Source organism: Theropithecus gelada, chromosome 16 (assembly GCF_003255815.1).
Source record: "Theropithecus gelada isolate Dixy chromosome 16, Tgel_1.0, whole genome shotgun sequence".
Lineage (NCBI taxonomy): Eukaryota > Metazoa > Chordata > Mammalia > Primates > Cercopithecidae > Theropithecus > Theropithecus gelada.
Window position 1 is genome coordinate 10,322,684 of NC_037684.1, and position 13,846 is coordinate 10,336,529.

General features: G+C 47.1%; 1 protein-coding gene across 3 annotated transcripts in view; it reads left to right on the forward strand.

Annotated features, from left to right (window-relative positions):
- Positions 1 to 9,898, forward strand: part of HNF1B (HNF1 homeobox B) — a 60,478-nt gene extending 50,580 nt beyond the window's left edge. For all 3 annotated transcript variants that reach the window (XM_025362293.1, XM_025362290.1, XM_025362291.1), the window contains one exon: positions 8,937 to 9,898. In XM_025362293.1, coding sequence (XP_025218078.1) covers positions 8,937 to 9,049 — 113 coding nt within the window. In that variant the 3' untranslated portion in view covers positions 9,050 to 9,898. The remainder of the gene's footprint in view (positions 1 to 8,936) is intronic.
- Positions 9,899 to 13,846: the final 3,948 nt, after the last annotated feature.

Genomic DNA, 13,846 nt, shown 5'->3' on the forward strand with positions numbered 1-13,846 from the left:
GCATCTGCAGGCTTACCACCACATGGAACCCACCAAGGCTTACAGACTGCACCGTCTAGAGTGGTGGTCTGAGCTGTATTTGGGGCCCTTTGAGCCAGAGCTGAAGCTAGAGCAGCAGGTATGCAGGGATCAGTGTCCGAAGGCTGTGCAGGGCAGCAGGGCCTTTGGGCTAGCCCCCAAAACCATATTTTCTTCCTAGGCCTCTGGACCTCTAATGGGAGGGGCTGCCTACAAGATTTCTGAAATACTTCAATGCCTTTTTTCCATTGTCTTGGCTATTAGCACATGGCCCTCTTTAGTCAAGCTAATCTCTCTAGCAAGTTGTTGCTCCACAAGCCACTTGAATTCCTTCTCTACCATAGGGTTCGGCTGCAAATTTTCCAAACTTTTATGCTCTGCTTCCCTTTTTAAATGTAAATTCCAACATTCCAAATGTAGGTTATTCCTTTGCTTCCATAGCTGACTGTGGGTTGTTAGAAGCAGCCAGGCCACACCTTGAATGTTTTACTGCTTAGAAATGTCTTCCCTTAGATACCCTAGGCTATCATTCTGAAGTCCAAATTTCCACATGTCCCTAGAATATGGACACAATGCAGCCAAGTTCTCCGCCTGGGCGTAAGGAGGGTGACCTTTGTTCTAGTTCCCGAGCAGTTCCTCATTTCCATCTGAGACCTCATCAGTCTGGCCTTTGCTTTCCATATTTCTATCAGAATTTTGGTCACAATCACTTAACAGGTCTCTAAGAAATTCCAAACTTTCCTTCATCTTCCTGTCTTCTTCTGGCCCTCTAAACTCCCAATCTCTGCCTATTACCCGTTGCCAAAGCTGCTTCCACATCTTCAAGTATCTTTTTTTTTTTTTTTTGGGCAGGGATGGGACGGAGTTTTGCTCTTGTTGTCCAGCCTGGAGTGCAATGGTGTGATCTCGGCTCACTGCAGCCTACACCTTCCAGGTTCAAGCAATTCTGCCTCAGCCTCCCGAGTAGCTAGGATTACAGGTGCAGGCCACCACGCCTGGCTAATTTTTTGTATTTTTAGTAGAAACAAGGTTTCACCACGTTGGCCAGGCTGGTCTCAAACTCCTGACCTCAGGTGATCCACCCGCCTCGGCCTCCCAAAGTGCTGGGATTACAGGCGTGAGCCACTGTGCCTGGCCATCTTCAAGTATCTTTATAGCAATGTCCCACTCCCAGCACCAGTTTTTTGTGTTAGTCCATTTGCATCACTGTAAAGGAATACCTGAGGCTGGGTAACTTATAAAGAAAATACGTCTAATTGGCTCATGGCTCTGCAGGTTGTACAGGAAGTGTGGTGCCAGCATCTGCTTCTGGTGAGGGCCTTAGGAAGCTTACAGTCAGGGCAGAAGGTAAAAGGGGAATAGGCATGTCATATGGTGAGATAAAGAACAAGAGAGAGAAAGGGGCGATCTCAGACTCTTAACTAGATCCTGTGTGGATTAACTCGAGTGAGAGCTCACTTATGACCAAGGGGATGGTGCTGAGCCATTCATAAGGGATCTGCCCCCTTGATCCAGTATCTCCCACTAGGCCTTACCTCCAACACTGGGGATCATATTTCAACATGAAATTTAGAAGGGACACCCATCTAAACCATATCACTAAGTATCAAGGACATACGAGTGAGGGGAGAGAAGGATTTCTTGGTCAAATATGTTGGGGGAACTGCTGGATTCCATAAAGTTAAATGCCACTGGGCAGGGCTTCTCGGAGCATTTCACTTGCTGATGTGTGCACTGACCCAGGCAGTTAGCATGCACCCTGCCTGGGTCAAAGGGACACATCCTGAGCAGTGCTATTTTAGAGGCATTGTACAGTGGTAGGAAACGCCAGCAGACCTGAGCTACTTTCAGCTCCATCACCCTCTGGTATGTGACCTTGGGCAGTTAATTGCCTTTTGGGAGACTCAGTTTCTTCATCTATAAATGGGGAAAATCCCACCCCCATCTCACAAAATATTCAATGTGCCTAACAGAATGCCTAGTACATAGTCAAGTACTCAGAGCAATAGCACCCTCCCTGTTTTCTCTCCCGTCTGTGATCCTTTAGGAGATCGTTGTCTCCCCTTCCAGTGACTTCTTTTTTTTTTTTTTTTTTTTTTTTGAGACGGAGTCTCACTCTGTTACCCAGGCTGGAGTGGTCTCCGCTCACTGCAACCTCCTCCTACTGGGTTCAAGCCATTCTCCTGCCTCAGCCTCCCAAGTAGCTGGGACTACAGGCACACACCACCATACCTAGCTAATTTTTTGTATTTTTAGTAGAGACGGGGTTTCACTATGTTGGCCAGGCTGGTCTCGAACTCCTGACCTCTTGATCCACCTGCCTCTGCCTCCCAAAGTGCTGGAATTACAGGCATGAGCCACTGAGCCCGGCCTAGTGACCCTTTCAATATCCAACTTGGTGCTTGGTCTACATGCAGTCAAAGCAGGCTGAGATAAGAAAATGTCTCAGGATTACTACTGTCTCTCAAGCACATCCTACCTCTTGGGCCTGGGCTCCAGATCCCTGTTTCCCATTCTCCTGCTGATACACAGACTCCCCATTCACCCACTTCCTAGGAAAAAAGCAAATAGTTCAGGGCCTCTCAAAGCACCCATACCCTTTGGGCTTAGCCAAATGCCTGGGCTATATTAGATGTTCAGTAAATAACAAAGAATGAATGAATGAATGCAGAACTCGTATTTTTTGATGCCTCCATATTCCAAGCAGCACCCCAGATGCTTTTCTAGCTTACATTTCCTGGAGAACCCTCTTACCCATTCTGCAAGGTCGTTATTTTTATACCTGATTTACAAAGCAGAAAACTGAGGTTCAAAGACAGGTGTGGATCTGGTCAAGTTCAAACAGATCATAAATTCCAGAGCTGGACTTCCAGACTGGTTTTCTCACTCCCAACCCATTAAACAACGTTCATCTTCCAATATCCACTTTTAAGCACCCATAATAACAACCTAAGGCTATGCAGGTATAAAGCTAAAGCCAGGATTTGTACTTGTATCTGTCCGATCCCAGTACTTCCTGTTGTCAAGGCAGACATGCCCCAAGGGCCTTGGGGATTACAGGTCAGGAACCCCAGGCTGGGACTTCTCGCTGCCAAGAATCCTTCTGCATCTACTGCCATCTGTACCCTCCAGAGCACATACCTCTCCCTCCTCCTCAACTCTTGGGTGCTGGCAAGTTATCTCTGAGTGGGTCTGTGCCTGAGTTCAGCAATGCCCCGCTAGTCTGGAAACAAGACCACAGCAAGCACTGACCTCAGTTAGAACAAGTATAGGCAGGTTGTGAGCCAACTCCTGTTTCCACAACGTTCTCTCCCCGCTGCTTCATAGTTTATGGGAAGGTCAAGAGAGGGCCCCCAGAGCAGCCACTAGTCAGGGCGCTGACACGGGGAGAGGGGAGGGGGGTGGCCTCAACATCTATCCGCTTCAGCTGTTCCCGCTCTCCCAGCTTCTTCACTGGGTGGGGAAGCAGAGTGTTCTGATGGTTGGGAGCATCGACTTGGGAGTTAGGCAGATCTGGGCTCAAGATTCTACCACTGTCTACCTGTGTGACCTCAGAGAAATGTCTAAGCCTCTCTGAGCCTCTGTTTGCGCACCTGTAAAATGAAGATAATGATACCTCTTTCATGGGATCACTGAAAGGACTAACTGATGAAGACTTGTAAAATACTTACTCAGCGCATGTCCCAAAGGAAACACCCAGCCCGTGGAAGCTGGGTCACTCTTGACTTCCCCTGCTGGCATCCCTGAGCGGCTCTGAGTTTGGGAAAAGGGCTTTAAGTGGCAAAAGGCATTTATTTCCCCCTGTTGAGGGGGTTGAAAGAAGTGCTCTTACATAGGGGTGCACAGCACAAGCTTTGCTGTTGTGAGACCCTGGCCAACTTATCACTTCTCCAGGCCACACTTCCCTCATCTGTAAAACCGGAATTATAATCATGACTTTTTTTTATATATATACTTTAAGTTCTAGGCTTCGGCCAGGCGCGGTGTCTCACGCCTGTAATCCCAGCACTTTGGGAGGCCGAGGCGGGCAGATCACGAGGTCAGGAGATCGAGACCATCCTGGCGAACACGGTGCAACCCCGTCTCTACTAAAAATACAAAAAAAAACTAGCCGGGCGTGGTGGTGGGCGCCTGTAGTCCCAGCTACTCAGGAGGCTGAGGCAGGAGAATGGCGTGAACCCGGGAGGCCGAGGTTGCAGCGAGCCGAGATCGCGCCACTGCACTCCAGCCTGGGCGACAGAGCGAGACTCCGTCTCAAAAGAAAAAAAAAAAAGTTCTAGGGTACATGTGCACAACGAGCAGGTTTGTTACATATGTACACATGTGCCATGTTGGTGTGCTGCACCCATTAACTCATCATTTACATTAGGTATATCTCCTAATGCTATCCCTCACCCCTCCCCGCACCCCACAACAGGCCCCTGTGTGTGATGTTCCCCTTCCTGTGTCCAAGTGTTCTCATTGTTCAATTCCCACCTATGAGTTAGAACATGCAGTGTTTGGTTTCCTGTTCTTGCGATAGTTTGCTGAGAATGATGGTTTCCAGCTGCATCCATGTCCCTACAAAGGACATGAACTCATCCTTTTTTATGGCTGCCTGGTATTCCATGGGGTATATGGGCCACATTTTCTTAATCCAGTCTGTTATTGATGGACATTTGGGTTGGTTCCAAGTCTTTGTGTGAATAGTGCCATAATAAACATACGTGTACATGTGTCTTTATAGCAGCATGATTTATAATCCTTTGGGTATATACCCAGTAATGAGATGGCTGGGTCAAATGGTATTTCTAGTTCTAGATCCTTAAGGAATCGCCACACTGTCTTCCACAATGGTTGAACTGGTTTACACTCCCACCAACAGTGTAAAAGTGTTCCTATTTCTCCACATCTTCTCCAGCACCTGTTGTTTCCTGACTTCTTAATGATCGCCATTCTAACTGGTGTGGGATGGTATCTCATTGTGGTTTTGATTTGCATTTCTCTGATGGCCAGTGATGATGTGCATTTTTTCATGACTTTTAATTAGTGGAGCTATGATGAATCTCACATAAGTTCATGGTCATAGAAGTGACTTATGTGTCCTCACTGTCTCCATTTCCTCACCCTCAATTCTCTCTTGAGATCGCTGCAGACTGGCTTTTGTCCTCACACCTCACTGTGTCCAGCTCACGAACACCTCCCTGCTGCTGAGTCCAGTGGTTACTTTTCAACCTCTGTCTTTGACACAACTGATCGCTCTCTCCTTTTTTCCATGTGAGTTTAGGATACTACCATTCCTGATTCTTCTACGGCACTGGCCATTTCTCATCTCCTCAGCTGACAACTCATCTTCCCAGCATTTATGTATTGGAGGCCCCCAGGCCTCATTCTTTGGCCTCCTCTCATCTATGCTCACCCCTGGGTGGTCTCCTCCAGTCCATGGCTTTAGGTCAAGTGTACACGCCGATGGCTCCTATAATTCTGTCTGCAGTCCAGTCTTCCCTGAGCGCTTACTCACAGATCCAGTGCTTCTTTGGCAGGGACAGATGCATGTCTAAAATATCTAATAAGCCTCTTGAATTCAACGTGCCTAAAATAGGAACTCTTCCTTTTGCCCTAATTTCATCCCATCAAAATTGCTTCCTCCATGGGCTTCTCCATTTCCAAAACTGATACCAGTTATTCAAGTGAGCGAGCTGAGAGTATCCCTGATTCTTCTCTCCACATCACATCGGTCCATCAATAAGTTCTACCAGGGGGCCCTCAGGATGCATCCTAAATCTGGCCTCTTCTCACACTCCCATCAGGACTGTCCTAGTCCCAGCCCAGGCCCCCTTGTCTCTCCCTGATCTCCTTAGGTGGCCCTGGTCTGTCTCCGACTTCCACCCTTGCCCCAGTAGGGTCTGTTCACCAGAGTGATCTCTTACAAAGAGACATCAAGTATGTCAATCCCCTGTCAAAACTCTCCAATAGCTTTCCATGACAACCTAACTAAAACAGAGACATACAGGATCCTATGTGATTATGCCACTGCCAGTGTCACCGTTCTCACCTCCTTCCTCGCTCCATCGCCCGCTCAGCTTCAGCTGTGCCAGGGCTGAAGAGATCCCACTCCAGGACTCCTGCATTTGTGGTGTCTGCCCGGAGCTCTTTTTTTCCGTGCATGTTTACATGCTTGCCCATTCACTTCATTCAGCTCAAATGTTACCACTTCAAAGAGGCCTCGCCTGATTCGCCTATCTAAGGTAATCTCTTTTTCCTCAAGCTGCCCTAACCTGTATGTTTATTTTTCTATGGAGTGCTCATTTCTACCTAAAGTTGTATTATATGTGTGTGTGTGTGTGTATGTGTGCATTTGTTTACTTGTTTATTATTCAAAGCCTTCACTAGGAGGTAAAGTCTGTGAAGACGTGGGCAGGGTCTTGTTTACAGTTGCATTTCCAGTGTCTAAAAAAGTGCTAAGTATGCAGTAGGCACTCAAACATGTGTCAAATGAATTCACGATAATCACCTACTTCAAAGGGTCCATGTAAGAATTTGAGGCAGTGATGGTTCTGAAACCCTTAGTATGGTGCCTGGCACACAGTAGGACATCAATAAATGTTAGCTCTTACCATTATGTAACAAATCCTCTTAGAGTGAGGATGCCCTTCACATTGCCACAGCTACCGCACCTTTCAGATGGAGGGTCTGCGGTCTCTCAGAGATCTTCTGGGCCAGGCCCCTGTGGGGCTGCATGTGCTGGGCCCCCAGTTCTAAAAGACCACAGTGCACCCCTTATCAGATGTTTGTGTTTAGACTCTGAAGGGGGCAAATAACTCTAGTTCCTTTGACAACATTTTGGGCTCTGCCACCATTTTATTATGTGAGCAAACATTTGATAGCTGGGAAGCCCATCCCTAATGACAGGTCATAGAATCTCACTGGCGTCTCCTTATCTGCCCTTCTTGTTTGCTCTTCTATTGAAACCTGCAAGGTCACAAGCCGTTTTCTCTCTCCTCCACCTGAAATCTGAAAATTGGAAAAAGGCCGATAGTGGGAAGTAAAGAGACTTGAGAGTGGGGGTGGGCCAGGGGAGGAAGAGGAGGCAAAGGGTATCAGAGGACCCTGACCAACGTCTCAAGAATGTAGAAGGATCAGAAGCCTGTCTCCTCACATGCACACACTGCTCAGCTCCACTCTTTTTTTTTTTTTTTTTTTTTGTGTGTGAGACCGAGTCTTGCTCTGTTGCCCAGGCTGGAGTGCAGGAGCGTAATATTGGCTCACCACAACCTCCACCTACCAGGTTCAAGCAATTCTCCTGCCTCAGCCTCCCAAGTAGCTGGGACTACAGGTGCACACCACCATGCCCGGCTAATTTTTGTATTTTTAGTAGGGATGGGGTTTCACTATATTAGCCAGTCTGGTCTCGATCTCCTGACCTCATGATTCATCCGCCTTGGCCTCTCACAGTGCTGGGATTATAGGTGTGAGCCAATGTGCCCGGCCTTCAGCCCCACTCTTAAGAGCACTGAGGAGCAGCACGGGCTTGGGCTGAAGAACCCCATGTTAATAATAACAGTTGTGCCAAGGACCACTCTCAGGACTCTGCAGGTGTTGACTCGTCGAATCACACAACAACTCCCATTTTATAGGGGAAGAAACTGAGGCACACAGAGAGTGACTTGTCCAAGAGCACAAAACTTCGTAGAAGGCTCCCCACCTCCAAGCATGATTGAAAGAGCACACTCTGAGTGGTCACCTACACAGCTAGTTTGAGGCTGTGGCTCCACACTCTCCTAGTTCTCAAACCTTGGATAATTCACTGACTCTTTTAGCCTTGTTTTCCTAATCTGTCAAATAGACATAATGGTATCCTCATATAGGATTATGGTTGGAGCACTGATCAATGTGGTAACAGTGGCCTTTAGTAGTATTTGTAGGCATAAGTGTGTGTGTGTGTGTGTGTGTTTGGGGGGGATCTTGAGAGAATAAGCCACTAAGTCAAAGGCAGAACCTTAGATGCCAACGAAAGCAAAAGGGAAGGAAGAGACACAGGGAGACAAAAAGACTCCCCAGAAGTGAAAAGGAGAGCAGGGATGCTCCATGATGGTTCAAATGAGTAAGGCCCGGGCACTGGAGGGCGAGGCTGCCCTGAGTTGGGTGAGGTGGCTTCTCTTGAGGGCTTCTCCAGCCATTCTGGGGTCTCCTGCCCTGGTCCACCCACAAGGATGGCATCAGAGGCCTTCAGCCTTTGGATCCTTTCCCTGGTCCTCTGAGTTTCTTATGCCAAAGTAAGAAACCTGTAGAAAGCACTTCGCAATTTGCAAAGCTCCTTCCTGATGAGTAGTTTGAGTGGTCATTTTCTCATGTGCTTTCTGGCCTTGCAGCCCTAGGTGAGCAGCACTGGCACACCCTGGGAACTTGGTAGAAATGCAGACTCTTAGGCCCACCGCAGGCCTACAAGTCAGAATTAAACCAGAATCCACATTTTCACAGGCTCCCTGGTACTTGTGGGTCCATTAAAGTTTGAGAAGCATTAGTATAGGAGACCTCAGCTCTTAGAGGTCTTAGGAAGAGACCCTTGCGTCCACGAGAGGCAAGAGCTCACCATCCAGCTGCCTTTTCAAGCACACTGAGCACTCTATAATGCCACTGTCACAGAAAGAGGGGCCCAACTTCAGGATTCAGGTCAGCAAGTTAGGACTATTTCAAGGTCCTCAACAATTCACTTCTCTCTTCTGAAGTGGCCGGGAAAGCCGGCTCCCAGGTTTTCCTGCAGGAAGTGTGCCTCAGCATGAAAACCGCAGAACTGAGCAGACACGAGGCCCCCAGCCCTCCACCTGCTGCCCTTTGCTGGTGGAGTTGGGCATCAGCTCCCTTAGAGAAGCCAAACTAATGGCCCATGTCCCTGCCAAATGACACAGCTGAGCACTCTCCCTCCTCTCTCTCTGCAGTGTCCTCTGCAAGCCTGGTGATGCCTACACATCACTTACTTTGTGCGCAGCAACAAGGACCGTGTTTTCCACACCATCAGCCTCTGGGCAGCTGTCGTGGAAAAGCCCAGTGACCTGACAAGCACCTGCGAGAGGTCCCTGCTTACCCGACGGACGTCCTGCTGGCACCTCAGACAATCCACTCTCAGGAGGCGCATCCTGAAACCCAGCTTCCCTTCTATGCAGTATTGCCACGATGCCTCTCCCACGATGTCAAGGACTCCTGTCTGTCCTGGAGGTGGGAGACAAGGAACCACCGAAGAGGAAGCAAGAAAGCCGTACTGTCTACGTTGTGATCCTTCATCGAACAAACTGATGCGAAAACTTGAATCTGTTACTGAAACGAGGAGAGGAGGACACGTGCTAGTGAACTGAGCCAAACACACTGTAAATATCTGCAGACTCCCTCCCCCGCCCCCATCCCAAATGATCTTGAGATTTCTTTGAAAGAAGTAAATTTGTCCAATGGCTGTAAACTATAAACTACTGTAATTAAGTGCAATTAAGTGTGTCCTCTCCCCTCTGCCCTGTATATAATACTAAAGTGTCTAATAGTTTTCTTTGTAAAGGTCAGAGTCAAAATTTCAAAAGTGATCTGTCCCCTCTCTCTTCCTTCATGGAGAAACACCCTAAGTGGGAAATGAAGCCGCTTGTCCCCTCGCTCAGGTCTGGACACTCATGGGGATGGCATACCTTGGACTGACTACCAGCTAACTCCAGTCTCCTGACATTAAGACACACCGCTGGATCCCTGGAGGGGCTGAACGTAGGGTGTCAGAGTCACATGCCAGCTTCCTGTGGGCCAGGAGTTCAGCCGTGCACTCCCTAAGAAACCCCAGGGCAGGGAAACTGGCTGTTTGATAGCAGAAGAAAAAGTTGCAGTCTCAGAAAGCCTTCCATTAAAACAATTTATTTTATCACTACCCAGAGCCTCATATTTCTGTCTCTGATACTTTCCCTGCCATGGTTCCACCAAGGACCCCTGGCCTCTGGTCTCCTTGGAATTTTCTGTGTACTCGGCTGTGATCATGTAGTGTGTCATCTAGGGGTGTAGAGAGGCGGGTGGCCTTCTCTTGCCATCATGTTCCTGGTGTCTTTGTGTAGGCTTCACTGCTAATTGAGGTAAAGGAGAGTTGATTTCCCCAGTAAGACTCCACGAGTCACTCAGAGGGAATCTGGCTGGAGCAGGAGCTAGCACCCTTTTCTTCCCTGCAACTCACAGGGGTAAAGTCACAGAGTCAACTCCTGGTGGGTGACCTGTGTGATAGAAACAGACAAAAAGTAGGATGAATGAAAACCCTGCGGGTAAATTGTTTAGCCTCATTTAAAGCATTAATTCCAGACTTTCTTCCTGCCCTCCTTTTCCTTCCTTTAGAGCTCTCAGTCACTGAGTGAATGGGCTCTTGTGGACATCACCTCTTGCCCAAGATTCTCTCTCTGGCGGGGATGCTAAGGAATACAAATAGTCCAAACAGTAAAAAGCCAAAGGCCCAGAGACTCCATCAGCGGGGACTTTACCACAAATAATTCAGTGCTGACTCCAGGAGAAAGGAAGATGGACCTGTCTTCTTTGCTGTTTTCTTTTTTGCCAAACAGCATAGGCCTACTGGCCTGTGGCTCTTCGCTTTTAGGCAGAGCATGTCCCAACGGAAGTGGAAGCAAAGATTGTGCTAACCAGGCCATGAGTAATGGACTTTTTTCAAACTCCCATTGAAGTGGGAGATTCAATTTTCAGTGAGCTGGGCAAATTTACTGAGTACCTACTCTGTGGCCAGGAATGGATGGATATGGAAATACTGACTTTAATTGATTCCTAGTTCCCCCTAACAGTATAATTTGGGTTGAAACAGTCAAGAGAAAAATTCATGACTGGGTTGAGGAGGGCTGAGGACAAGGCCAAGCACTACATATGGAGAGAGGCCAAGATCCCCTTTCATTAGTTGAGCTGTCCTGTTGGATGGCTCCTGTGAGCTCCGGGAAGAGGAAAGGAACACAGGCCTCAAGCTCCAGCCCCAATTGAAGCCCTATATCTGGACTCGTGTTGTTTCTGGAAAAGCAAGCATCTGCTTTTGGTAGATTTTAGATCTTGCATTTAGACCCTGAAAACCCAGAAGGTCGTATTTATCTAACAGGTCATCTGGGCAGAGGTATAGATGGAAGACAGGGAGGAGGGCTGGGTTGGGGACAGTCTCTAGAGAGTTTTCCTAACCAAATCCTGTTTGAACCAAGATATGTAGACAGCTGACCCTGGCAACTGAGAGCCCCAAGGATGGTTAGCTTCACCTTTCTAAATCAAACAGGGACCTCCCTCCACTGGCTATACAAGGGCCCAGGGGAATCACACACTCTGAAGATTCATTGGCAAGCTTCCACCCCCACACCTTCCTCCCACCACCTGATGGACCAACCATCTCCAGGGTCTTTTCATACCCTGACCCCAGGCTCACAGACAGACGGTTCCATTTTTATCAGAGCCAGCTCTCACTTTCCAGGGTGAGCCTGGGGAAGGCAAATTTCATTTTAACATCCATGGATAGGAAATAAAATCAGTATTGAAAACCTGCCTTAAACTGTATTAAACTTCTCCATGTTAACCAGTTACGGGGTATTCCACCTAGGCAGAGATACTGCAGTGTAAGCTGCTGAATTCAGGTAGATAAGAAAGAATACAAGGCAGACAGTCAGGGAATCTGAGCTCTTGGCCCACAGTTGGGGGCAAGTCTTTGAATTATCTTTGGAGCCAGAATTCCTTGATTAGAATCTCCAACTCCACCATTTAACCTCCCTGGTCCTTAGTGTCCTGCTATGTGAAGCTGGAATGATAATGGTAGTACCTACTTTATAAGGTTGTTTGAGAAGTAAGAGGGTTAATATATGTTAAACACATAGAACTGTATATACAATGGGTATTGTGTGTTAGTATCATCTCATCTCAGAGTGCCTTCTCCTGTAGTCTCGTGTAGTCTTCTGGGTTTGGTTGACATTCCCAGATAACTTCATCACCAACTGGACGTTTGCTTAAAAAAAAAAAACAACTGCCAATAATTGGTAACATGTTTTTGTTCATTTGTATGGTATATGGCAAATCTCAGTGGTAAACCAAGGCTGAGTCGGGAAGGAAGGGCCTGAGGAGAAGAGAAAGGCTTCACTGGGGAGAGTCTTTGTCCTCCTTAGGAAAAGAAGAAGATAGAACGTGATGATCTTACATGATCTTACATGTGGGAGGGCCACAGAGAGCACTGGGAAGATGGAACTAAAAGTGGCTTCGTGTTCTAAAAAGTGGGTTGGGGATCATGGAGGAGTCCAGTGAGCAAGGAAGAGTGAAGGTCAGGAAGAGGTGGGAGCTAACTTCTGTCCCAGGAAAATCAGGGTCAGTGTGTCCCTTTTGACTTAGGAATTAATTCAAACACGCCATCCAAAGCTGCTCTAGAAAATGAGATATGACATATCCATGTCTTCACACTTCAAACACATCCCAACAGCATCACACAGGCTGAATATTTATGAGAAATTGCAATCAGCTGAACCAAGTGCCTGTTAGGTCCCTCCTCCCCACCCCGCTCCCTCCTCTTCTTCTCCTGGGTGCAGAGGTCATTCTAACTGGACAAATACTGGATTGTCTGCTGAGATTTATAACATGACTATTTTACAAATGAATCTTTAGAGTGGGCAGGACTTTGCACGTGCCTGGATGAACATTCCTTTTTCCTGGATGCATGCCTATAGAGAAAACACTTTTGAAGGGAGAACCCACAAAGCAAATATGAGGGGGACAACATCAAAAGCAGGAAACACTAAAACAGGCTTCGCACAATCTGCATATGTACGTTTATGCCAACAGATCACGCAACACAAAAACAAGATGTTTCTTTCTGCCGTCTTTTATTTTTTCACCAGATACACACTGTATATTCCCCAAAGACAGATTTCTTTCCTGTGCTACATTGTCTTGACATCATTAATGAACTGATATATTAAATTATCCCCAATTAATTATGAAGGTTGAAGGTAATAAATGGATAAAGCTAATTTTTTTAAAAGACCAGAAAATATGTCAGTATAAGGAAAACATGTCAGATTTCCTGAGCCATTACAAGATCTTCTGTATATATCTTTGCTTTTGGAAACACATAATCCAAAATAATATTTCCCCTTCATTTATTCAAGAAATACTTACTGGCACTTGCTGCATGTTAGGCACTATCGTTCTAGACACTGGGGATACATCAGTAGACCAAATACATAAAAATCCTTATCTTCATGAACCCTATATTCTAGTCACGGAGATAGCAAATAAATATGTGAATATGTGTATGTGTATGTGTGTGTGTCAGATGATTTAAAAAATCAATGCAAATTATAGCAGGTAAAGGAGATACCGGGGGTAGCCATCTATTTTTATTTATTTAGTTTTAATTTTTTTTGAGACAGAGTCTCACTCTGTGCCCAGACTGGAGTACAGTGACGTTATATCAGCTCACTGCAACTTCCGCCTCCCCGGTTCAAGCAATTCTCCTGCCTCAGCCTCCTGAGTAGCTGGAACTACAGGCACACGTCACCATGCCCAGCTAATTTTTGTATTTTTTACTAGAGACAGGGTTTCGCCATGTTGGCCAGGCTGGTCTGGAACTCCTGACCTCAGGTGATCTGCCCGCCTTGGCCTCCCTAAGTGCTGGGATTACAGGCGTGAGCCACTGTGCGCAGCCTGGTAGCCATTTTAAACAGGATGGACAAGGAAGAAGAGAGTGGCCACAGAGAACGTGACATCTGAGAGCCCCAAGGTTGCTGAGTGAGCCACGTGGACACCTGGGAGGAGAGCATTCCAGGCAGAGGTAACAGCAAGTGCAAAGGCTCTGAGGCAGGAAAGAAAC